Raw genomic sequence first — 25671 nt, forward strand, 5'->3', positions numbered from 1 at the left:
AGAGTCTGCTCGCAGAGGAACACTGTCTTCTGGCAAGGGCTTGTTCTGGAAATGGGGTAGGTGGTCGGCAATGTCAGTGCACTAGGTCCACCTTGCTGGCAGGAAGAGAAATCTGAACTAGCAGATGCTGCCAGCTGACTCTCCTGTTGCCTCTGCTGGGCCACCTGCAGATGCTAGTTTGAACTCTCAAAGAAGAAATGAGCACAATTTTGGTTTTAAATATGTTTTGTAGTAGATCATCTTATTTACACTGATACAGAAATCACTTTACATTCTTAAATCAGACACTGAGAAATGCTTTACTTATGTAAATTATAAAGGAAAAGAAAGAAACTACAGAGCAAGAGTTCTTCATTAGTGTGTCTTTCACTAGCTCCAGGACCTTGGAACACACGGAAACCGTAACATGCTTTCAGCAGAGGCTGAAAATGAGACTGCTCTGTGCACGGTGCAGTCTTCACCCAGGACACTGCCCTTTTCCTCCTGACATTGACACAGGAAAAGACAATGATTCTTGTCATTGGGTAATTTAAATATACTTTGGAAATCAAATGTCAGCAATGGAAGGGGGGGAACCAAGCCCTGGTTGGCAAAGCGCTGGGTCCAGAGGCTGGCGGCTGTCCCACATGACCAGTAGCTTTGGTCCAACAGGGTAGGACACATCTTCCACACCTGACTAGAACAATCTAATCAGTTGTCAGGCAAGCTGCTTCTGAGGTGAAGTGGACAGAGTGACTGAGTTGCCCAAGAGTGCCTCCAAGGCCCTAGCACCCACTCTCCAGCGGCTTGGTACCTTCAATAAAACAAAAGCAAACAAATTCCAAGGGGAGTGAGAGGCACCTCAACAGACCCTGTCAGGGAGGATGGCACTGGCCGGGGTATGCTGCCCCTAGGTCCTAGAGAGGACGGCCTGTAGGGAAAGATGTATTTCAGAACCTCCATGAGCTTTGTTGAAAGGGAAATTAATCACTTCACAACGCTGTGCAGCTTAAGGCTTCATTTTAAGCTGTAAGCACGGCCTTTAATTTTTTAAAGCTCTCTACTACATGCGATTCCATGTTTTTACTGCTGCAAGAAGAGTCCAAGTGTTTTACCCTGTCTGGGCCAGAAGCAAGCCACCTACCAGTGGAGAGGATATTTCCCACCAGCCCAAAGGCCACACATCACCATGACCTTTATGCAGAAGGTGTCATCACGTAGTTTGCTGTTACTAGGTGGTTCAGAGGGCTCTGTAAGCAGGGATCCCCCGAGCTGCTGTTCTGGGGTCCTCCTGTGTCGGATGCCCTGGCCGTGGAGAGGGGCTGCTGCTCCTGGCCTAGCTTCCTGTTGACCGTTTTCCTGAGCCAAGGAGACAAACAGTTATACTCCACACCTCAGAAGAACTCATCCGTGTGGGAGAGGCTCTGTTAATCCCTGGAGAATGGCTGTGTTTGCAGGATCAAGAGCCCCAGGACCTGGGGTGAGCACAAACTGTCTCCAGGCACAGAACATAAGCACGACCCAGCAGCCCCGGACTTGCACAGTACCACGCTGCCTGGATACAACAGGGTGCTAAAAAGCAGGTCGGAAGTGGAGGAGATCTGAGTTCTAGGCTTGGCTCCGCCACAATTTGCCTTCTGGACTGTGGGCAAGCTGGTCCTACCATGGAGGGACAGAGCCCCTGGGAAATTCAACCCATCGAGGAGGGAATCTAAATTGAATCTGAATGAAGATGTTGACCACTGCAGCCTGCTTTATCCTGATCTGCTCCAAGGACTTAGAGGACACCATATTTGCTACACCTTTGAATGGCACTGCTTCTGACTTCCGGGGTAGGGTAGGGTGGGGTTTGATGTTGATTAAAGTGACCAGAAGAGAGATTAGTTCACAGAGGAAAACAAGGAAGAACGCTCACAGGTTTTCCTACCTCAGCAGGGGTATCAGGAAGTAAACATTTTCTTAAGTTTGGAAAGGAATCCCTCATTGTCCTCCCCAGCCTCTCGCCTATCCTTGCTTCCTGCGGAGCTATCCATGGTTCTGCCACCTGGGCACAAACAGCAGAAAGAACCAAGGTCAAGACCACACACCTCCTTACAGCAAATGCCTGCCCCGCCTACCCATGTCTAGCTGCTCTGGGGCTGGCATCAAGTAGCAGCCAAGGGCCACTCTCAGGCTGGCAGGGGGACCTCGGGTGTTAGCCTGAGCAAATGGACACTCAGAAGTCTCAGGACATCACAGCTCTTCCTGGAGTCAAAACCATAGGAGGGAAACAAGAAAAAAGGGAGGGAGAGGCTGTCTGCAACCTGAACAATAACAACAAAGGCAAACTGGAGCCAAGCCACACAGCTTATACACAGTAGCTCATCACCTTGATGTGTACACAGAAACAATGTTGTCAGGTCCACCTAGAGTCCCAGAGCCAGCCAGCAGCAAGTAGAACTAAGCTCAAACCTAGCCCAGACTCTTAACCACCAACCTACTGGCTACAAAATAATCAATGAAGCTAAAAAAAAAAAAAATCCAATTTCTGAACCCACTGTACATTACACACTGTCTATGTTGTACATACTGACATGCCCAAGATAACCAACGAGGGAGCGACTCTTACACAGAATCCTCTGCTGTACCCTGCCTTGTCTCTCACAATGCCAGTGAGGTGTATATTACTCTGACATCTAACCCCCACTGCTGCAGATAATGCACAGCTGGCTGGATGGTCTTTAGGGCAAAGACCGAGGTTACCTAACTCTGCACAAGAAACTTGCCAACCTTGAAAGATGGAGGCAAACCTTGGCTATGAGTTAAGCTATACACCTATAACATCATTTTGTGTGTTTTGACTATTCTTCATGTGTGACAAGGTGTCATAGCCCAAGCTGGCCTTCGACTCATTTTGTAGCCCAGACTGACTCTGAACTATTAGGCCTTCTGCTCCACTACTCCTAAGTATAAGTGTGAGCAACCATGCCTGATAATTTCCACATTTATTAAAATTGTGTGTGTATATGTATTTGTGTGGGGGTGCAAATACAGCTGCATGCAACAGAGTATGTACGGCGGTCAGAGGACAACTTGTAAGGGTCAGTTCTGTCCTTCCACCAAGTGGGCTCCAGGGATCAAACTCAGGTTGTCAGGGCAGGTAGCAAGCAGGCTTACCTGCTGAGCCATCTCAAAAGTCTTACAGCACATGTTTTTAATGTTGCTGATACATGTTGCCTGTATAGTGTACAACCAATTAAAAGAACCTGGTGTGGTTGTATTATACATTTTTTAAAGATTTATTTGTTATGTATACAGTGTTCTGCCTGCATGTATGCCTATACACCAGAAGAGATCATCAGATGTCACTATAGATGGTTGTGAGCTAACATGTGGGTGCTGGGAATTGAACTCAGGACCCCTGGAAGAGCAGCCAGTGCTCTTAACCTCTGAGCCATCTCTCCAGCCCCAGTTGTGTATACTTTTAATCCCAGCATTTAAGAGGTAAAGACAAGCAAATTTATTTGGGTTTGAGTCTAGCCAAGGCTATAAAGTAAGGCCTTATTTATAAAAGTAAAAATAAAATAGCCCCAGTTTCCAACAGTTAGCAGGTTTGAGTCAACTGAGGCTCTTTAGAGGGAGGTATCCAAAGCTCAGAGGCACAAATCTGGGAACAAGGGTAGGGTGGGGTCTGTAGTTTTGTGGAACACTGTTCTATAACACAACAGCCACTGTCATCATAGTAGCTAGGACCGCCTGCAAGATACTCTCAAAATAGGGCCTTTTAATAATCTTGAAAGATGGATTAGGGAGAGGGTCATGAGACCCTCCTCACTCCCTCACGTACCTCCTGCTGACTGCATGTAATTCTACTCCACAGTATGTGTTCTTGGGAAGGTTAACTGAAAGGGGAACTCCACAATGCTGCTTCCATTAGGTCGCCATCCATGTGTAGGACTTTTCTGCAGTGCGATTATTTGGGGGGTTACCAACATTCCTGTAAGCAGCTCCTCACTCATGTCTGCAAGTAAACCTTAAAAATTCATGGGTCCAGCCTGGCGGTGGTGGCGCACGCCTTTAATCCCAGCACTCGGGAGGCAGAGACAGGCGGATCTCTGTGAGTTCGAGACCAGCCTGGTCTACAAGAGCTAGTTCCAGGACAGACTCCAAAACCACAGAGAAACCCTGTCTCAAAAAACCAAAAAAAAAAAAAAAAAAAAAAAAAAAAATTCATGGGCCCCCCAACCTAGACATGGGCATAAATGCTTTAGCCTGTCGCTGGTTCCCTATCTGGGATGAGTAGACATTTGTTCACACAACATAAACAGCAGGACCACAGCTCACGCTGATGAACCCGAGTCGTGCCCTTTGAAAAGGAACGGTGTTCTGAGCAAACACTAAACAAGATCTGGACAATCAGGAGCTGGAGAGATGGCTCAGCAGAGATGGCTGCTTTTGCAGAGAACCTTAATTTGGTTCCCAACACCCACTAGGAGGCTTACAACCATTTCTAATTCCAGTTTTCCGGAATTCAGTGACTTTTTATGGTCTCCATGGGCACCAGGCAAGCACAAGCCATACATGCAAGTAAAACACATTTAAAAAAAAAATACACATAAGGGCCGGGCAGAGGTGGCATACGCCTTTAATCCCAGCACTTGGGAGGCTGAGACAGGTGGAGTTTGAGACCAGCCTGGTCTACAGAGCGAGTTCCAGGACAGCCAGGACTGTTACACAGAGAAACCCTGTCTCAAAAGACAAACCAACCAAACAAAAAATACATGTAAGGGGCTGGAGAGATGGCTCAGAGGTTAAGAGCACTGGTTGCTCTTCCAGATGTCTTGAGTTCAATTCCCAGCAACTACATGGTGGCTCATAACCGTCTATAATGAGAACTGGTGCCGTCTTCTGGCCTGCAGGCATGCACAGAGGAGGCAAAACACTGTATTCCTAATAAATTTTTTAAAACACGCAAAAAATTAATCTTTAAAAAAATGGTTGAAATCTGGGTAGCTGGGTGGATGTGGCACATGCCTTTAATTCTAGCACTCAGGAGGAGGAGGCAGGTGGATGTCTCTCAATTTGAGGCCAGCCTGATCTACACAGCGAGTTCCAGGACAGCCAGGGTTATTACACGGAGAAATTATGTCAAAAAAAACAAAAACAAACAAAAAAATCTGGGTAATCAACAAAACTAGTAGGAACATATCTGAGCTCTAGGCCTTTGCACAGAATCTAGGCCCTGCACAGCACACTGCACTTTCTGACTTGAGGTCCAGAGACCAGGTATGCCCTGCTTCAATTCTGAGCATTCCCTTTTCTAATACAGAAAGGTGTAAGTAACATAAATGACTCTTAACACAACAGTTCTATAAACCATGGGCTTCCCATCCCTCCGGAGTCTCCTAAGACAAAACGTGCACGAGTTTTCCATTTCATGTCTTTGGTAAAGCATGGCCCAATTAGTGTGTCAACTAAATGACCTCTTATGGCACTTCTAATACATGCCAGGCACCACACTACTGGCTTTGCCACTTGGCCTCACCAAACTGCTTAGAAGCCCTATATGTTTTTGGTTTTTTGAGACAAGTCTCATGTAGCCCAGGCCTGCCTAGAACTCATTACATGGTGGAGGATGATCTTGAACTCTTAACTCTACTGCTTATCTCTGAATGCTCAGATAATAGTGCTACTTTTCCTCTCAACTTAAAAAGGTAGTCTGTCAAAGGCTTCACAGTTAACCGCAACAAAGCAGGACCATGAACCATCTGACCACTAAACCTAGCCTCTGAGTGGGGCAAAAAAATGTCTCACTGTCACCCCCTTCTCCCCCAATTCTGTTCCTCTTCTTCCCCCCCGCCAAAACACGGTTCCTTCATGTAGCCCTTGCTGTCCTAGAACTCACTCTGTAGACCAGGCTGGCCTCAAAATCACAGATCCTCCTGCCTCTGCCTCCCGAGTGCTGGGATTAAAGGTGGGCATCACTACTACCAGGCTTAATTTATTATTTCATGCATGAAAACAATGTATCTTGATCATATTCACCCCCTCCCTCCCCTCCAACTCTCCCCAGCACAAACACTTTGAAATTCTAAATCATATGTTGGTGACCAGTTCTGAGGGCTAAACAAAAGTAAGCAGCTCTATGAAGGTAGCATTTCCTCTCAAGAGTCTGCTTTCTGAGGGCTAGCTTGGGGAGGAGGAGGTAGGATGTACCCTAGGTACCAGGCTGTGAATATGAGCCCTTGGCTTCCAAGGCTGCTGTTGCTACTTCTTTTGAGGCAGGGTGGTCTCGAACTCCCAATTCTTCTGCCTTAGCCTCCCTCCCTGAGAACCAGGATTCTAAATTTGTGTCACACAACTGGATCTAAACCTGCTTTAAGTAAGTCTAGGACACACTATACTTGAGTGTAAGCAGGAAATTGACTGCTCCAAGGAAGTCTGTCTGTTCAAGGTTAAAGAGAACCACTCAGTGCTCCCAGTGATGCTTCCAGCAGGAAAGTAACACAGGAGGGAGGCTAGGGAACGCAAAACATTTCTAGTAAAATTCCAGTTTCCCCATAACTCAGGCAGAAGGGTCTTGAATTCCAGACCAGTCTCGGCAACACAGAGAGCAAGGCTGTCTTATAGACAAAACCCAAATAAAACAATCAGCTGAACAAAAGTCCAAATCAAAAGCAAACAAACAAACCCTATAATTTTGCTAACTGTCTGAAATAAGAGGTTGAGTCTAGGAAAAACTGACTTGGTGAAGTGGCCTAGAAGTGGTGCTAACATGCAGTGCAGTACTGCACGGGGGTTATAACCTTACATTAAAGCACTTGGTGTTTGGTTAAGCTACAAACACAGTCTGCTGGGATTTCCACGTCCACTATCATCTCTTCTTTCAGAGAACTCTTCTTCCCTGTACTCCGCTGCAAAAACTGCCCAGCTCTGAACACACAAATCTAAAGCCATTCCAGACCGGAGAACTCCATCCAGGTTCCCACAAAACAAAATGATGCAATGAGGTAGAAACATGTGCAGCCTGGGCACAGCCTGTCCCAACCTGCCTGATCAACAGAGGCCTCGGCTGAAATACAGCTACGGGGGACAGCAAAGCTCAGCCCAGACATGAGCCACTCGTGTTCTCAGAGCATGACATCTGACCTTGGGTGACATGTTCACTGACTCAGGAGATCAAAGCTATCCCGTGTCCTTGATAGCTTTTTACATGGTTTACTTTGGAATCCTGGTAAAGCATTTGAGGTCAGGAAGGCACAGATCTGTCCAATTGATTTCCCTCTTAGCTGTTACAAAGAACTCTTGGAGGGAAGTGCCCAAAGTCACAAGGCAGATGGCAGAACCAAGGCTAGAACTCAGAACAGCAGCTCTGAGATAGAGCTGTAGGCAGGAGGCAGTCCTGTGGTTTCTAAGCACACGCATGCAGTGAAAGACAGAAGCTCAATGGGGTACGGTCTCACTCCCACGGGTCACCTCTTCCAATGATACTTTTGGGGGCCTATGGGAAGTCAAGTAGAAATCAAATGTGTTGTGAATTGTCTGTCAACCCTTCAGAGATTCGGAGGTCCCTTATGTCACCACATTATTCCCAGGATCCTTACCAGTACTTGTCTGAGTGACCCCATTTACTGTCCCCTCCACATCAGTCTCATCCTCGGCATAGCTCAGGATCAGGTTCTGCTGCCTACTGGTTAGCCTCCTGTGGACCAAGAACAGTTAGAGGCCAAGCACTTACGCCACACAGCTCTGGAAAGGACACAATGCAGCTAAGTTTCTTGCTCAGGCGGGGTACACACCAAGCTAGTGGTGCGGGACTGAGGGCCACATCTCTCTACAACTTTGAGTTGTTTCAGCTGTCAGCACTGTTATGCTAGCCACTTACAGGGGTGAGGATGGGGTGTGCGTGCTGTATGTGTGTCTATGGGCAGCAGGTAAGAAAGTAATCTCATGCCAGGCAGTGGTGGCACACACTTTTAATCCCAGCACTCAAGAGGCAGAGGCGTGAGTTCGAGGCCAGCCTGGTCTACAAAACGAGTTCCAGGACAGGCACCAAAGCTATAGAGAAATCCTGTCTCAATGCCTTCCCCCTCTCCACCAAAAAAAGGAAGAAAAGAGAAGAAAATAACCTCACAAAAGTACAACAGCTGGAACTGGCTTCCCAAGTGGAGGAGCAGAGCACAGCACATGCTGAGTGCCACAGCATTCTGTCCAGCACACATCAGAAGTTTAGCACCTGTGTAGTTGACACTTCCACAACACAATGAAGCCAACCTGCTAGATCCACTGTTCAGATGGGAAATACAGGCTGGACAAAACTGACTTTAAGGAAGAAAAAAACCTGTGCAAGACAAGAGCTCAAAGGGCAGCAAAACTGCTGTGTGCTGGAACTGGCAGGTAAAAGGCTAGAAGGGTACCTGCTCACTGTATCTGTGTGTGCGGAGTCTGGCCATCTTGGCCACAGTCTTAGTGGACACTTACTTTGGAACTCTGATCTTGATGTGAATGTAGTGGTCTCCATAGCCATAGCTATTAATCCGGGGGATGCCTTTCCCAGACAAGCGAATCTTCTGGTCTGTCTGAATCCCAGCAGGGATCTATTGAAAAAGGAATGCACTGATGTTCCCTGGTCCCCACTATCCAAAAATAAAGCATTTCACTATACAGAGAAAAGCATCTTCAAAGAAGGATTTGCACCAGGTGGTCAGAACAATCTAGCCACATTTGTGGACAGCTGAGTCCACAAAACAGATGTGAGGAGTGAAGCAAAAAGACTTGGGAGCAAACAGCTGAAAGCAAGTATGAGACTGAGCTTGCTCCCTTACTCTCGGGGGCTGCACATCAAGGAGCCTGGTGGAGAGCCCACAGTGACCACATGCATGGCCTAAGGCATGCCCAAAGTCTCTGTACCCAGAGTCTGAAGAAGCCCTGATATATATATATATGTATGTATAATGGTATTAGGGTGGGAACAGGAAGCTGGCCACTACAGCTGCAATTAAAACTAGAGGTGGTCTGGAAGCTGGAGATACGGCTCAGTGGTTAAGAGCACTGGCTGCTCTTCCAGAGGACCCAGGTTCAATTCCCAGCACCCACATGGTAGTTCACAACTGTCTGCAACTCCAGTCCCAGGGGATCTGGCATCTTCACACAGACATACATGCAGGCAAAACATCAATGCACATAAAAAATAAGTAAATATTTAACAAACAAAACAACAACCAAAAAAAAACAAAAACAAAAAAAAACCCTAGAGGTGCTCAAGAGAGTAAGACACCTACAAAGAGCACCTGCTGCGGTGTAGCAACACGCCCTCAATTCCTAGGACCTGGCCAGCGGAAGAGGAGACAGAGACAAAGAACCGTTGCCAACAGTAAACAGAAAGGCCTAGAGTGGTAATTACTACTCAAGGAACAGCCTAAAGCTGTTAGTGTCTCAGGCTCCAATGTCTCTTCTACTCTTTTTTTTTTTTTTTTAATATTTATTTATTATGTATACAATATTCTGTCAGTGTGCATGTCTGCAGGCCAGAAGAGGGCACCAGACCTCTTTACAGTTGGTTGTGAGCCACCATGTGGTTGCCGGGAATTGAACTCAGGACCTTTGGAAGAGCAGGCAATGCTCTTAATCACTGAGCCATCTCTCCAGCCCAAAAATGTGTAAACCAGGCTGGCCTCGAACTCGTGATCCTCCTGCCTCTACCTCCTTCAGCAAATCCTACCGGTGTGCGCCACCACAACCGGCTCTTCTACTCTTAGACTCCGTAACAGGCTGGACACTCAGTTTGGGACCACCTCAGCTTTTTCCCATTTTAGAAAAAACTGGGCATGTAACCACAGCACATGGAAGGGGAAGGCATTTGGATTCAAGATCAGCTTAGGGTACATACACAAAAAGCACCAGTCTCAAAAAGGAAAGAAAGAAAAGAGAGGAAGGAAGACTGACAAGGTGCCAGGGTGCAAAGACCTCTTACCGTCACATTGATTGTCTCATATAAGCCCTGCGCTTTGGCTGTACCCCCGAGAATAGCTTGAGCTATTGAAATAAAGAGGTCGGAGTGGATGTCTGCGCCGTCCCTCCGGAACACAGGGCTTTTCTGCACCTAATGCCAAAGAGAAAACAAGTGTGAGCACTGTGGAAGTGCTGCGTGAGGCTGGACAGCAGCCATGTGTCCTGCCGACCTGAGCTTGGGGCCCCTTTGCACTTAAATAAGATAGTACAGGGAGACCTATACCTGAGCAGTGGGAGAACCACCCCAGGGCTCTGGAGGGACACATCCTCCATGCATACTGCACAGCACGGCACTGTCACTCAGCCTCTATCACAACCTTTCAATTATAAAAGTAAATAAGAGGGGCTGGAGAGATGGCTCAACGGTTAAGAGCACTGACTGTTCTTCCAGAGGACCTGGGTTCAATTCCCAGCACCCACATGGCAGCTCACAACTGTCTGAAAATGCAGTTCCACAAGATCTGATTCTTTCACATCAATCCTTCACATCAATGCGCATAAAATGAAGTTAAATAAATTGTTAAAAAAATTAAAAAAAAAAGTAAATAAGAATACAATTTGTCATTCTAATTTTCCCCTGAATCTTACCTAATTAGAAAGATGATTAAACACAGACCAATACATCTACAAAGATAAAAATGATTTACAGGGGCTAGGGAAGTGCCAGTCACACAAGTATGAGGATCCATAACACTCATGTAAAAGCTGAGCATTGGCCGAGTGGTGGTGGCGTCCGCCTTTAATCACAGCACTGGGGGGGGAAACAGAAGCAGGTGAATCTCTGTGAGTTCAAGGCCAGCCTGGTCTACAGAGTAAGTTCCAGGACAGTTTCACAGAGAAACCATCTTGACAAAACAAACAAAAACAAAACTCAACCAACCACACAATCAGAAAAAGCTAGGCCATGGTAGTAGACATTTGTAAGCCCAGTTGCTGCTCTGTGTGTGTGCGCGCGCGTGCAGGTAGATCTCCTGAGCTCACTATCTAGAAAGCCTGGATGAATCAATGAGCTCCATCTTCAGCAAGAAACTGTCTCAGAAAATAAGGGGAGAGGAATCTTAATTACCTGTTTATCTTTGCAGTGCTGGAGACAGAATACATGGCCTTGCACACACAGGCACACCACCACTAAACTATAGCCCAGCACCTACCTCATCTTCGACGTCTCAGTCTGGAGGACTCACTCTTCATGCTGTTTTTATATACTGTGCTATCTTTGGTTTGAGAGGCGATCTCACTATACATAGATTCCAAATTCATGGACTTATGTAAACCTAGGTGAGACTCCAGGGAAGGATCACCGTACCCAGCTTTGCCAATGGGTTTATTTTTATTATTTGGAGGATGGGATGTTTTTTGAGACATGATCATCAAACCAGGCTGGCTTCAATTCTCTGAGGTCGAGGATAACTTTGAATTTCTGATCTTCCAGTTTCTACTTCCCAAGTACTGGGATTACAGGTAACAACATTGCCAGTTTTATACAGTGTTGATGACTGAACCCCAGACCTTGTGCACCTACTTCCTCAGTCCTATTTCTAGTTTTCATTTTTAACCTTGTTTTTAAAGACAGGGTTTTGGGGCCTGGAAAGATAGTTCTTTGAGAGGATCTGAGTTTGATTCCCGGCAACCATGTTAGGTAACCTGTAACTCCAGCTTCAGGGAATCTGACAACTCTGGCCCTTGAAACACCTGCACCTATGTGCGTATCCTTTGATACACATACACATACATGTAATTTAGAAGTAAACAAATATTTTTTTTATAAAAAGGTTAGGGTTTTATTGTACAGCCCAGGCTGCCTCCACATCCCAAATGCTAAGATTACAGGCATGTACCACTATACCTAGTACTTGATTCAAATAATGTAGTATCTCTCATACAGAAAAAGACAAAAACAAAAAACAAAAAAACAACACAAAAGCCCAAAATATATATTTTTTAAAAAGGGAAGGAAGGAAGAAAGAAAAAGAAAAATGGCAAACTACATCTACAACCAAGCTTACAGAATTAAAACATTACAAACATGCTGGACCAAGGGGTACACACCTATGATACCAACATTCTAGAGGCTAAGACAGGACAATCGTGAGTTTCAGGCCAGCCTGAGCAAAAGCAGGGAAAGAAAAATTACAAATTGTAACTTTCTTTATGGTTCTCAGTTAATTTCTATCTTGAATTTAGCATTTATCAACCCTACAGGCTTCCCTCTACCATACTGTCTTTCTCCTTCCTGAGCAGCACAGAATCAATGTCGCCCAGCTGACACCTCTGTCTAGACAGTCCTTGGTACTTTACAGCTTGTAACAATCTGCTTTCCTCCCCTCAAGTACCCGTGGTTCTTTCCTTCTGAAGATCGATAATATTCTTTTTTTTTTTTTAATTTGTTTTTTTGAGACAGGGTTTCTCTGTAGCTTTAGAGCCTTTCCTAGAACTAATTCAGAGATCTGCCTGCCTCTGTCTCCTGCATGCTGTGCTGGGATGGGATTAAAGGCATGCACCACCACCACACCTGGCTATGTTTCTAACTTGTTGGTGTTGTGAGGAAGTTTCTCTGCATCCAGACATGAAAATAAGAGCCACGCCCCAGCAGCCTTTCTTAAATTTGGAATAGTGACACCTTGGCACATGAACTGTCTGCCTCACTACAGTGAGGAACCTCAGCTGTATCCACTGACAGAACAAGGACCCAGCAGAAAGTGACAGGCAAGCACCTACCCTGAATGTGACAAAAATTTCTCGTTTTCCCACAGGCATCCTTACGGTCTGACCATCTTCAACTCCTAGGAAAACAAAAGTCCCAAAGAGCAGTTGTGGTAGGGGCCTCGCACAGTGATATCTACCCAGGAAACCCTCTTGATCAGGTTTCTTGTCTTATTTTGGAGATGGGGTCTCCTCCTGCCTCAGCCTCCTGGGATTAGCAGCTGTCACCACATAACTAGTCAGTCTCCTGTTAAGGCCAGTCCTCACTGCACGAAGACAGAAGAGACAGGACAGAAAACCGGAACAGGAGCTGCAGCATCCCAAGGTGGGAGCAGAGTGGGCGCACTGTAAGGGTGACTGGTATAAAGGAAGACTGTAACAGGTTCTAGTTCCTCCTCCAACCTGGGACCCAGGCCCTCAGGTCTAGCTCTGCAATCATGCAGACAACAAGGCACAACAGAGCTGGCCCATCTCCCGGGCAGTGGCCCACCTGCAGGCACAGGAATCGTCACTCGCTTCTTCTGCTTGGCTTGTCCTGCTCCTCTGCAGACCACACAAGGATTTGTGATGATGGAGCCCCGGCCACTACATCTCCGACATGTGGAACGCATCACAAAAGGGCCTGTATTGATAGTTTCCTGAGGAAAAGAAGGAAAATGCTGAATATGTAGGTGCATTGTTTTATTAAAAAGTGTTTTATTGAGGGTTTATCTCCAGGTTAAGTGACACAGTTCTATGATCCCAACATATGGGGCAGGGGTAAAGGCAGTAGATTAGGGGATCAAGGCCAACCTGGGTTACAGGAGACTCTGCCCACCCCCAACTCACAATAAGGAGGGTGGATAAGAATAAAATACATCCCATACATGCTGTGAGCCACCATGTGGGTGCTGGGAACTGAACCCAGGCCCTCTGGAAGAGCACTCAGTGCTCTTAACCGCTGAGCCATCTCTCCAGCCCCAAGGATGGACTTCTTGTGTGCACATAACACACTGCCTAAGAAAACAGCTATAGGTGCTCATACTGCTAATTTGAACTCTTTTTTTTTTGTGTGTGTGTAGCCCAAGCTAGACCCAAACTTGCTATGTAGTGGAGGATAAACTTGAACTTCTGACTCCACCTACCAAGTGCTGGGAGTACAGGTATATACTATCACACCCAGTTCTAAAGTCAAAAAAATTTTTAATTAAAGATGTAGCTGCTGGGAATAGAACTCAGGACCTCTAGAAGAGCAGTCAAATGCTCTTAAGCTGAGTCAGCTCTCCAGCCTCATATATATCACTGATTGGCTTTTTCTTCACCATCTCCCATGTATACATGGTAGCTCACAACCATCTGGGGGTTGAATTCAAGGCTTTAGCTGAGCATGATGGCTGACATTTGTTCTCATAGCACTAACGAGGCTGGTAAATGAAGATTGCTTCATGTTCAAAGTCAGCCTGAGGTCTATATTCAGCTCCAAGCCACCCTAAATTAGAGTTAAATCCTATCTCAAACAAAACAATATATGAATTCATGGCTTGGTGTATACCAAGAACATGTCACCAATTAGAAACAATCCCAAGAACTCTAAATATGGAATGCCTGTACATGGTATAGAAGAAAAATTCTGAATTTGAAGCTAGTCTGGTCTATACAGCAGGTTTCTGATCATCAGAACTACACATTGAGACCCTGTCTCATTAAATAAAATTAAATGTCGGGCAGTGGTGGCATACACCTTTAATCCCAGTGCTCCAAGGAGAGGCTGGCAGAGCTGTGAGAGTTGCAGGACAGCCAGGGATACACAGGGAAACCCGTCTTGAAAAACAACAATGACAACAGAAAAAGCCCACATATATAAAATGGACTGAGAAGACAGCTCAGCAGGTAAAAGCGCTTGCTACCAAGCCTAACGACTTGAGTTCAAACACTGGGTCCCACATGATGGGAGAGAATTGACTTCCACAAGTTGTCGTTTGAATGCTACATATAGGCCATAGCACACATGCACACACAATAAACAAATAAATGTAATAAAAAAAGATTTTTAAAAATTATAACCCGACATGATGACATGTGCTTATAAATTCCAGCACTCCAGAGCCTGATGCTAGAAGTGTGCCTGGCTTAAAGAGGAAGACCCTGTCCTGCCTCTAATCTGACAGGGAGGAATCCTAGCACTTGGAAGGTCATCCTCAGCACCTAGCCCAAGCCCAGCCCCAGAAATCTGAATAAAGGACCTCCTAGAACAGAGAAAAGAATGGTTGGAGCAGCATAGGCAGGTAACAGGGAAACATTTCCAAGAGGAGTGGGGATAGCGGCCCCAAGTCTCCTTACCATGCCGGAGCCGCCGCAGTAATGGCAATGCTGCACTTTGGTTCCAGGCTCATTCCCCTTGCCGTCACAGCGCTCACAGGTATCCGTGATGTCCACAGTGAACTCCTTGTTGACGCCCTTGGCAGCTTGATTGAACGTCAATTCCATGATGTACTGAAAGGTATGGCCTGTCACTCTGCTGATTCAGGACAGGAGGACCCTGGCCAGTACCTGTAGTTACTCCATAACTACCAAACACATGCACATGTATGCTCTACCAGGTCAGTAAGAATAGGTGCTATTGCCGGATGATGGTGGGGCACACGCATTTAACCCCAGCACTCAGGAGGCAGAGGCAGACAGATCTCTGTGAGTTCAAGGAGAGTTTCAGGACAGGCTCCAAGGCTACAGAGAAATCCTATCTTGAAAAAAAAAAATAGGTGCTGTTCACTTAGCTGACCCAGCTTTACACATACGGATTTTAAAATGTATTGAGTGAAAATTAATTCTCCAAGAGCTGAAGACAGGACTAATATCTGCATGTGGCGTTTGCTTTGGCCTAAATCTAGAATATCTCCCGAGGGCCCAAGGCTTGGCTGCCATCTTAGTACAGTGTCTGGAAGGCAGTGGACCTTGAAGAGGTGTGGCCTGGTCAGAGATTTTACTCACTGGAGATGTGTCATCAAAGAGGATTTGGGTGCCAGTCTGCACTCCTTCCCTTCACAATCAGGATCCCACACTCCCCGCCATTATATACGGCCTTACCCAGGCCCTGAAACAGTGGGACCAACAGACCCTTCATTCAAATCTCTACAGTCGTAAGCCAAAGGAAACCTTTCCACTTGACTTTATTTTGTTTTGCCCCTATGTATGTGCACCACACGTGTGCCTGGTGCCTAAGGAGAAGAGAAGAGAAAGTAGGCTCCCTGAAACTCGAGTCCTCTGCACGAGCCGCATGTGCGCTTCATAAGCTGAGCCACCCTACAGCCACTTTTAGAGCTGTCTCAGGTATGTTCTTACAGCAACAGAATTAAAACAGTGCTAACGAAAAGCTGGAATGGTCCATAACTGTGACTTAGACCCTGGAACATTTCTCTTCCTTCCTTCTGACAGCATCCCATTAGGACAGAGCTCTGGAAGATTTCGCCAGCAGTCTCTTCCTGCTGGGCTGACCGAGCTTCCCAGGGTAACAGGGATACTCTAGGGCAGTGTTCTCACCTTCCTCATGCCATGGAGACTCCAACCATACAATTACTTCACTGCCACCTCGTGACTGCTATGAATCATGAGCCATATCTGACAGGCAGCCCCACAGTCGGAGAGCACTGCTTTAGATAAAATCACTCTGCCGTGGTTCTGAGGGCCTTCAATGCCACCTGACTGTTAATAACATCACAACGTACACCTTCATTACTACCTACAGGGTTTTTCCAAATATTCCTAAATTTCTTCAGCCAAATGGCTGCCTCTGGATCATTCCATTGCCTTTCTGAGAAACAGAAACTAAGTACTGTCTTACTTTTGCTTAAAAGTTAATCATTTAAAATAAGGCACACTGTATATGATGGCACACATCTTTTAATCCCAGCACTTGGGAGGCAGAGGCAGGCAGATTTCTGTGAGTTCAAGGTCAACCTGGTCATAGTGAGTTCTAGGACAGCCAGGGCTACGATGTGAGACCCTTTCTCAAAAACACAAAAATAAATTTAAAAATAAAGAAAGAACTTACTTCCTGAGGCTGATCAAACACAGTCTGGAAATCTCCAAAAGGAGATGATGAGAACTCCCCAAAGATCTTCCTGAATAGCTCCTCCGGGTCAACAGAGGGCCCTCCTCTCCACTGGCTCTGCCCAGAGCTGCTGGCTCCAGGATCAAAGCCAGCAGAGCCGTAAGTATCATAACGCTTCCTCTCTGCTTCATCAGACAACACCTACAGTGAAAGATGACACAGCAATCAGGCATTTCTGGGTTTTCTAAGGCTCAGGGACAGAGACAACAACTCACGCCACGTAAGTCTATCACATTTACTAAGTGTCTTTTTTTTAATTTTTAACTTATTTATTTATTATGTTTATAACATTCTGCCTGCATGTATGCCTGAACACCATAAGAGGGCACCAGATCTCATAACAAATGGTTGTGAGCCACCATCAGGGCCTCTGGAAGAACAGTCACTGCTCTTAACTGCTGAGTCCTCTCTCCAGCCCCCTTACTAAGTAGTCTTATGTGCAAAACATTCTACAAAAGCCAGGCACTGTGAGTGGTGAATGCCTGTAATCCCACCAATCAGAGGGTTAAAGCAAGGAGATGAGTTTGAAGATAGTCTGGGCTGCACAGTGATACCCTGTTTCAACAAAAACAAAATCACATTGGACCTCAGTGGTGCAGCATTTGTTAAGCATGCATACAGCCCTGGGTTCAGTCCTCAGGGCAATAAAAACAGGAAAATAAAAAAATGTAAAAATTAGTTGAGTAGTGGTGGTGCACGCCTTTAATCCAGGCACCCAAGAGGCAGAGGCAGGTGGATCTCTGTGACTTCGAGGCCAGCTTGATCTATAAGAGCTATTTCCAGGCCGGGTGGTGGTGGCGCACGCCTTTAATCCCAGCACTCGGGAGGCAGAGACAGGCGGATCTTTATGAGTTCGAGGCCAGCCTGGTCTACAAGAGCTAGTTCCAGGACAGGCTCTGTAGCTACAGAGAAACCCTGTCTTGAAAAACCACAAAAAAAAAAAAAAAAAAAAAAAAAGAGCTATTTCCAGGACAGCTATTCAGGCTTGCAGCCCCAGACCAGGCTGCTATCACTGGCCTCCCATTCAAAGGCTTCCAGCTTCTTACATGGAGCAGCCACCAGTCTCTCTGATGTTACAATCTACAGGTTGTCAATGTGGTACTCCTCAGCAGATCTCAGCAGATGGTCTTTTTTACAAATAATTTTTATGAGCCTGGCATGAAGACTCGTCTTTAATCCCAGCACTCAGGAAGCAGAGGCAGGCAGATTTCTCTGAGTTCAAGGTCAGCCTGTCTACAGAGTGAGTTCCAGGACAGCCAGGGTAGTTACACAGAGAAAACCTGTTGTGGAATATTAGCTTAAGACATGCTACATTTGTTTATTCTATGGAATATTTGTTAATGACGATGTCGTTTAACTCTGTGAAGCTATGCTACTTTGCCTGCCTAAAACACCTGATTAATAAAGACCTGAATGGGGCTGGAGAGATGGCTCAGAGGTTAAGAGCACTGGCTGCTCTTCCAGAGGTCCTGAGTTCAATTCCCAGCAACCACATGGTGGCTCACAGCCATCTGTAATGAGATTTGGTGCCCTCTTCTGGCCAGCAAGCATACAGACAGATGGAACACTGTATACATAATAAATAAATAAACAAACAAACAAACAAATAAATCTTTGCCGGGCGGTGGTGGCGCACGACTTAATCCCAGCACTCGGGAGGCAGAGGCAGGCGGATCTCTGAGTTCGAGGCCAGCCTGGTCTACAGAGCTAGTTCCAGGACAGGCTCCAAAGCCACAGAGAAACCCTGTCTCGAAAAACCAAAAAAAAAAAAAAGAAAAAAAAAAAAAAGAAAGACCTGAATGGCCAATAGCAAGGCAGAAGAAAGAAATAGGCATGGCTACCAGGCAGAGAGAATAAATAGGAGAAAAACCCAGGCTGGGGTAGAGAAGAGAAGAGGAGGACATCAGGGGCCGGTCACCCAGCCACACAACCAGTCATGGAGTAAGAAGGGAAGAAAGACATATATAGAAATAAAGAAAGGTAAATAGCCCAGAGGCAAAATATAAAAGAAGAGAAACAGGTTAATTTAAGTTAGAAAAACTGGCTAGAAACTGGCTAACGCCAGGCTTTCATAAGTAAGATTAAGTCTCGGTGTATTTATTTTATTTGGGAGCTGGGTGGTGGGCCCCCAAAGAATAAAACAAACAAAAACCCAACAACAACAAAACCCTGTCTTCGGGCTGGAGAGATGGCTCAGCGGTTAAGAGCGTTGCCTGCTCTTCCAAAGGTCCTGAGTTCAATTCCCAGCAACCACATGGTAGCTCACAACCACCTGTAATGAGATCTGGTGCCCTCTTCTGGCCTGCAGGCATACACACAGACAGAACATTGTATACATAATAAAAATATATATTAAAAAAAAAACCTGTCTTGAAAAAACATAATAATAATTTATATTTTATTTTATGGGTATGGGTACTTTGTCTACATGTATGTCTACATACCACTTGTATGCCTGATGCTCTCAGAAGTCAGCAGAGGGCATTGGATCCCTTAAAACTAAAATTATAAGCCAGGTGGTGATGGCACACACCTTTAATCCCAGCACTTGGGAGGGAGAGGCAGATGGATCTCTGTGAGTTCGAGGCCAGCCTGGTCTACAAGAGCTAGTTCCAGGCTCCAAAGCTACAGAGAAACCCATCTCGAAAAACCAAAAAACATAATAGAAAGAAAGAAAGAAAGAAAGAAAGAAAGAAAGAAAGAAAGAAAGAAAGAAAGAAAGAAAGAAAGAACAAACGAACCTTGGAGTGTTGTAGGTGGTTGTGAGTTGCCATGTGGGTGCTAGGATTGAACCTGAGTCCTCCAGAAGAGCTGCCAATGCTCCTAACTAACGAGTCATCTCCACAGCACTCTGCTCCCCTGCAGCTGATCTAAAGAGCTAACTTAATAAATCTCTTATGATTACATATATCCTATTAGTTCTACTTCTGTAGAAGGCTCTAGCACAGATTAGCAGGGGATAAAACCTTCATACCTCTGAGTTGTGACTCTTTTTATAAGTGGACATCTAGTTCCTTGAACATAGAAACTCTTGACATATACAGAAACCCCTAGAGTCAATCAAGTCCAAGAGGAATGGTGTGGTGGCCAGAATGAAAATGGCCTCATAGGGTCATAGGGAGTAATAAAACCCTAAGTAAAACAAATGGCCATTCTCCAATAACTCTGTAATTGGTCAGTGGCTCTTTCACAGACATGTTTTTCTGTATTTTTATATGATATTCTACTTTTAAAATTGCTACCAAATAACGGCTAGGTCTAACTGGTATGTCTCAAGATCAGCTATCAATATGAATTACCTAAGGAGCTTCACTGATACAGACAAACCCTGTTCCTGGTTTTGTATTGAGATGGGCTGTGTAGCCCTGGCTGCCCTTAAACTTGCAGAAATTCTCCTGCCTCAGTCTCACCACTGCTAGAATTACAGATTTACCACCACTCCTGGTCTCTTCTTTTTTAAAAAATTATATCTATTTATTTTGTGTACATGTGTGAGTATTTGAATGTCATGGCACTCAGGTGGAGATCAGAGACAATCTGTGAAAGATGCTTCTCTCTGTCCACCATATGGGTACTGGAGATTGAACTCGGGTCATCAGATTTAGCAGCAGATCCATATACCCACTGACACATCTCACCAGCCTTGTTTCTTCACTGAGATTCTAATTCAGCAGAAATAGCATAAGACTTCAGCAGGGACAGACTGAACCAGAAGACACGGCAAGTTCTTACCTCGTATGCTCGTGCCACTTGGGTAAACTTTTCCTTGGCTTTGGGATCATCCTTGTTTGAGTCCGGGTGATATTTCTTGGCAAGCTAAGGGGGAAGAAAGTACATTACTATAGATATAAAGCAGAACCCAAATACTTGCCGCAGTTATGACTCTTTACAGCATTTGTCTCTCTTAAGAGAGCAAAAAATTCTTTTGTGTGTTTTGAAAACAGGGTTTCTCTGGATAGCCCTGGCTATCTTAGAACCCACTCTGAGGCCCAGGCTGATCTCGAACTTGAGAATCCGCTATCTCTGCCTCCGAGAGCTGGGATTAAAGGTATGTGCCACCACTGTCCAGTGCAACATTTTTTTATTTTTATTTATTTATAATTTTTGAGACAATGACTCTCTGTAGCTTTGGTGCCTAGAACTCGCTTTTGTACACCAGGCTGTCCTTGAACTCACAGAGATTCACCTGCCTCTGCCTCCGGAGTGCTGGAGTTAAAGGTGTGTGCCACCACCGCCCGGCTTTTTTTTTTAAAAAAGATAGATTTAATTATTTATTTATTTTGCAGTGTTCTGCCTGCACACCAGAAGAGGGCACCAGATCTCATTACAGATGGCTGTGAGCCACCATGTTGCAGGAATTGAACTCAGGACCTCTAGAAGAGCAGTCAATGCTCTTACCCACTGAGCCATCTTTCCAGTCCCGGTGCAACTTATTCTTGTTTTTTGTTTTGTTTTTGTTTTTCGAGACAGGGTTTCTCTGTGGTTTTGGAGCCTGTCCTGGAACTAGCTCTTGTAGACCAGGCTGGTCTTGAACTCACAGAGATCCGCCTGCCTCTGCCTCCCAAATGCTGGGATTAAAGGCATGCGCCACCACCGCCCGGCAAGTGCAACTTATTCTTAAAACAAGATTTAAAACTTGAAAAGAAATCATTCTTTTAAAGATCTACATATTTCTCATCTACCAGAAATCTTTCCAAAAATAGTTAACTAAGATCTGGAGAGATGGCTCAGGGACGAAAAGCATTTAATACTCTTGCAAAGAACTGGATTTGGCTCCCAGGACCCACATAACAGCTCACAACTGTCTAAAACTCCAGTTTCCAGAGATTTGATGCCCTCGTTTGACCTCAGAAGGCACCAAGCGTATATGCAGTACACAAACATACATTAGGCAAATACACATGCACAGAAATTAAATCTTAAAAAAAAAGTTGACTAGCTGGGGAATAATGGCTCATACCTTTAATCCCAGCACTTGGAAGGCAGAGACAGGAGGGTCTCTGAGTTCAAGTTCAAGGTCAGCCTAGTCTACAGAGGGAGTTCAGAGGACAATCAGGGCTACAGGGGAAAACTTGACTAAAAAAACAAAACAACTAACAAACAAACAAAAAAAAACAGCGTTAACCGATACTATATAGTATACCAAATGCACCCAACACTTCATTTTTCCTCATATAACTCCACAGGATCAGCAGCTTATGACCTGCCCAAGTGTGCTATGCACCAAGTCAATAGGAACCAGGCAAGATCAACAACAATCTGAGCTGAAGAAATGGACTGAACAGCAATCAGTGCTAAGAACACATACTTCTTTCCCAGAAAATTTGAATTTAAATCCCAGACATAGCAGATGGTTCACAGCTGCCTATAATTATAGTCCCAAGGGAATCCAATACCTCTGGTTTTTTGTTTTTCGAGACAGGATTTTCTCTGTGTAGCCTTGGCTGTCCTGGAACTCTGTATACCAGGCTGGCCTCAAACTCAAGAGATTGACCTGCCTCTGCTTTCTGAGTGCTGGGATTAAAGGTGTGCGCCACCACCACCTGGCAACCAGTATCCTCTGTGAACACCTACATTCTTGTGCACATGTCCATACGCAGACACATACCACAATTTTAAAAATTAAAATAGACACAAATATATATAAAGATCACCAGCAATCTTTCTACAAACTTGTCAGTCAATCTGAGACCAATACAGACCTCAAGATAGGCTTTCCTGATATCTTTCCGGCTGGCATTTCGGGGCACTCCTAATATCTGGTAATAATCTTCGGCCAAGGAAGCGCTTGTGTGGAAGGAAGCAGTACAAACAAAAGGGAAACTTTTTGCTCCTGGAAATGAAACGAGAAAGTCAGTCTGGGAATTTGTCCAACAAGAGGAAATTATAAATGAGCAACTATGGAATACCTGTGAAGATCAAACAAGCCTCAGCTATAGGGTCTGTTCCTTTCTGAGCATACTAGAGGACAAACTCAGTGAACTTCAAATGAGGGCACAGCTTGGGGACATAGTTCAGTAGATACATTGCTTACCAAGCATGCATAGGGCCCTGAGCTAGATTCCCAGCACTGAAAAAAACTCAGCATAATGGTGCATGATGAGCATGCCCATAATCCTAGCATCAGGGAAAAGGAAGCAGATGACAGAAGTTCAATTCACAGCTACATAGGAAGTTTTAGGACAGCCTGAAATACATGACACCCTGTTTCCAATTAAAAACAAAAACACAGCCAGCTGGGTGGTGGATTCCTAGTGAGCCTATATTCAGTCTCCTCTTTACTTGATAGCAGCCTGGCTGGTTAACCTCCAAGTCCTTCCACTACCTAACTACCTAGAGGATGAGTCTATCAGTGGCAGAAGTTTGGCCGTGAAAGCAGCTCCAACAACTGCAGCAGAGAACTTACATAAAACTGTGTAGATAACCACGGGGCTATACAAGGTGAATGTCTTTGAAAACCTAAAGCCACCAATGGCTAACAACATTAGGAAGAATTTGTTTAGTTAACTCTTTGGTTTCTGTTGTTGCTTTATCCAAGACACGTCCAGTAAATGTCTTGCTTTTTGTGAACCCAGGATTATTTTCCATGTTGTTTCAAGAATGCCCAATGTTAAGTAGCAAGTTACTGTTTTCTTTTGCTTGGAAGATTTTTATATCATCTGATTTCATAATCCAAGCTTGAGAAATGAGCACAGATTAAAGTTCCGGGGCAGAATCGATGACCTTAGATGTGGTATCAGGACACACTGAGGGATGCCACTTCCACAAATGGAATCCCTTGAGATAAAATATGTCCACTGTAGCCTACGGGTTGACTTAACAAACTCAAACTGAAGTCCTTTAGTTCTGTTTTCATATAGAAGTAATACTTAGTATCTGTCTATGTCTCTATGTCTCTCTCAAGCAAAGACGCAATTTTAAAAAATACTTCAAGGCTCTACGTTTGGTCCCTGGAACCACTACAAAACTAAGAGTTCAATACTTGTTTCCTTCATCCTCACTGAAGTGATAAACACAGTATTAGGAAATACGAGGCCGGGCGGTGGGGGTGCACACCTTTAATCCCAGCACTGAGACAGAAGCAGTCCGAGCTCTGTGAGTTTGAGGCCAGCCTGGTCTACAGAGTGAGTTCCCAGACAGGCTAGAGATGGTTTAACAGTTAGGAGCACATTCCACTGTTGCAGAGGACACAAGCTCAATTCCTAGCCCCTAGGAATAGCAGCTCATTAACTGCCTGAAACTAGCTCTTATTCCGAGATGGCTCAGAGGTTAAAAGCACTGCCTGCTCTTCCTTTAAAGGTCCTGAGTTCAATTCCCAGCAACCACATGGTGGCTCACAACCATCTATAATGAGATCTGGTGCCCTCTTCTGGCACGCAAGCATACATGGAAGGAATGTTGTATACATAATAAATAAATAAATCTTTAAAAAATAAAGACTCAAATTATTATTATTATTATTATTATTTTTTTTTTTTTGGTTTTTCGAGACAGGTTTCTCTGTAGCTTTGGTGCCTGTTCCAGAACTAGCTCTTGTAGACCAGGCTGGCCTCAAACTCCCAGAGATCCGCCTGCCTCTGCCTCCCGAGTGCTGGGATTAAAGGCGTGCGCCACCACCACCTGGCTCAAATAATTCTTAAGATATATATATATATATATATATATATATATATATTTTTTTTTTTTTTTTTTTTTGGTTTTTCGAGACAGGGTTTCTCTGTGGCTTTGGAGCCTGTCCTGGAACTAGCTCTGTAGACCAGGCTGGTCTCGAACTCACAGAGATCCGCCTGCCTCTGCCTCCCGAGTGCTGGGATTAAAGGCGTGCGCCACCATCGCCCGGCTAAGATATATTTTTTTAAAGAGAAAGATTGATCTGCTGATCATGGCCAAAGCACTTCAAGGCTTATTGCACACTGATTTGGTATTTTCTCCAACAATAAGGAAAGTAAGTGCCACGACAAAACTACCACTTTCCTAGTCTGTAACTTTTTCAAGTTCTTTAACATCTAACCCTGTTTCTCCATAAAATGGAAGGGTAAACCAGGCGGTGGTAGTGCAGGAGGATCTCTGTGAGTTCAAGGACAGTCTGGTCTACAGAACGAGTTCCAGGACGGGCTCCAAAGCTACAGAGAAATCCTGTCTTGGGGAGGAAAAAAAAAAAGAAGGGTAACTATGCCTGTTACATGAAATATTCTGAAAAACATACTTCATACACACTAAGTGTTCAATTAATTTTAGACTGCATTATTACAGGATTCTAAAAAAGACTGATGTGTTCTCCATTTACATCACGTGATGTTAGGGATGCAAACTGTGAAATGTCAATTCATGATACTTTCTGACCTTAGTGAAAACAAGCACCTGCATCTCTCCAGATCTCTAGGTGCCTAGCACAAGCTAGAAAGTGAAGAAAATAAGAAGGAATAGGGCAAGGGAGCAGCGGCCTGGGCAGAAAGGCGCATGTTGACAGAGGTGAAGGTTCACGGCCTTCGGAGCGTTTCACCACCTCCGGCTCCACGCAGCTCTTTCCCCTCGACGGCTTCTGGGTAGCCCGCACCTTGGTCTCTCTGCCCCCTGCAATTTTTCTCCCGACCGGGAAGATACCTTCATCTCGCTACCCCGGTCGTCAGAGCGAGGCGACTTGCCCTTTCTAGTCCCAGGAGCCGCTACTCGAGATCTGGAAGCCTCGCTCACCTGTGAGGCGGACACCCGGTCTCAATGTCAGCAGCGCCCGGGGGCCGTAACCGCTCATGGAAAGCCCGGAGGCAGAGATGCTCAGCTTGCGAGCCAGTGATGTTCCCACTACGCCGCCCCGGGGTTGCTGGGCCCCTCTCCCCGCTGCAGCCGGCAGCCGGGGGATTCCCACCGCCACCAGCAACCAGCGTGGAGAACACCGCGCAGCCATCTTGACC

At 45.3% G+C, this 25671-nt stretch overlaps 1 protein-coding gene across 2 annotated transcripts; it reads right to left on the reverse strand.

Moving 5' to 3' along the window:
- Positions 1–207: 207 nt before the first annotated feature.
- On the reverse strand, positions 208–25671 carry Dnaja3 (DnaJ heat shock protein family (Hsp40) member A3). 2 transcript variants are annotated; one of them, XM_057775777.1, is made up of 12 exons: positions 25454–25671; positions 22462–22592; positions 20492–20575; positions 16700–16900; positions 14992–15144; positions 13163–13310; positions 12688–12752; positions 9932–10060; positions 8440–8555; positions 7563–7660; positions 1907–2023; positions 208–1338 (listed from the first exon to the last, which is right to left on the reverse strand). In XM_057775777.1, exons 1-11 carry the CDS (start codon positions 25662–25664, stop codon positions 1920–1922), a joined length of 1440 nt encoding a protein of 479 aa, XP_057631760.1. In that variant the 5' UTR covers positions 25665–25671; the 3' UTR covers positions 208–1338; positions 1907–1919. The 2 variants fall into 2 exon arrangements, with proteins under 2 accessions (XP_057631760.1, XP_057631761.1); XM_057775778.1 differs by lacking the exon at positions 1907–2023.

This window comes from Chionomys nivalis, chromosome 7 (genome assembly GCF_950005125.1).
Source record: "Chionomys nivalis chromosome 7, mChiNiv1.1, whole genome shotgun sequence".
Classification (NCBI taxonomy): domain Eukaryota; kingdom Metazoa; phylum Chordata; class Mammalia; order Rodentia; family Cricetidae; genus Chionomys; species Chionomys nivalis.

Coding starts and splice junctions, on each gene's coding strand:
- Dnaja3 (XM_057775777.1), bottom strand. CDS start 25,664: ATGGCTGCGCGGTGTTCTCCACGCTGGTTGCTGGTGGCGGTGGGAATC. Junction 22,593..25,453: donor ACCGGGTGTCCGCCTCACAG/GTGAGCGAGGCT, acceptor TTTCATTTCCAG/GAGCAAAAAGTTTCCCTTTT. Junction 16,901..20,491: donor AAGTGGCACGAGCATACGAG/GTAAGAACTTGC, acceptor CTTTCACTGTAG/GTGTTGTCTGATGAAGCAGA.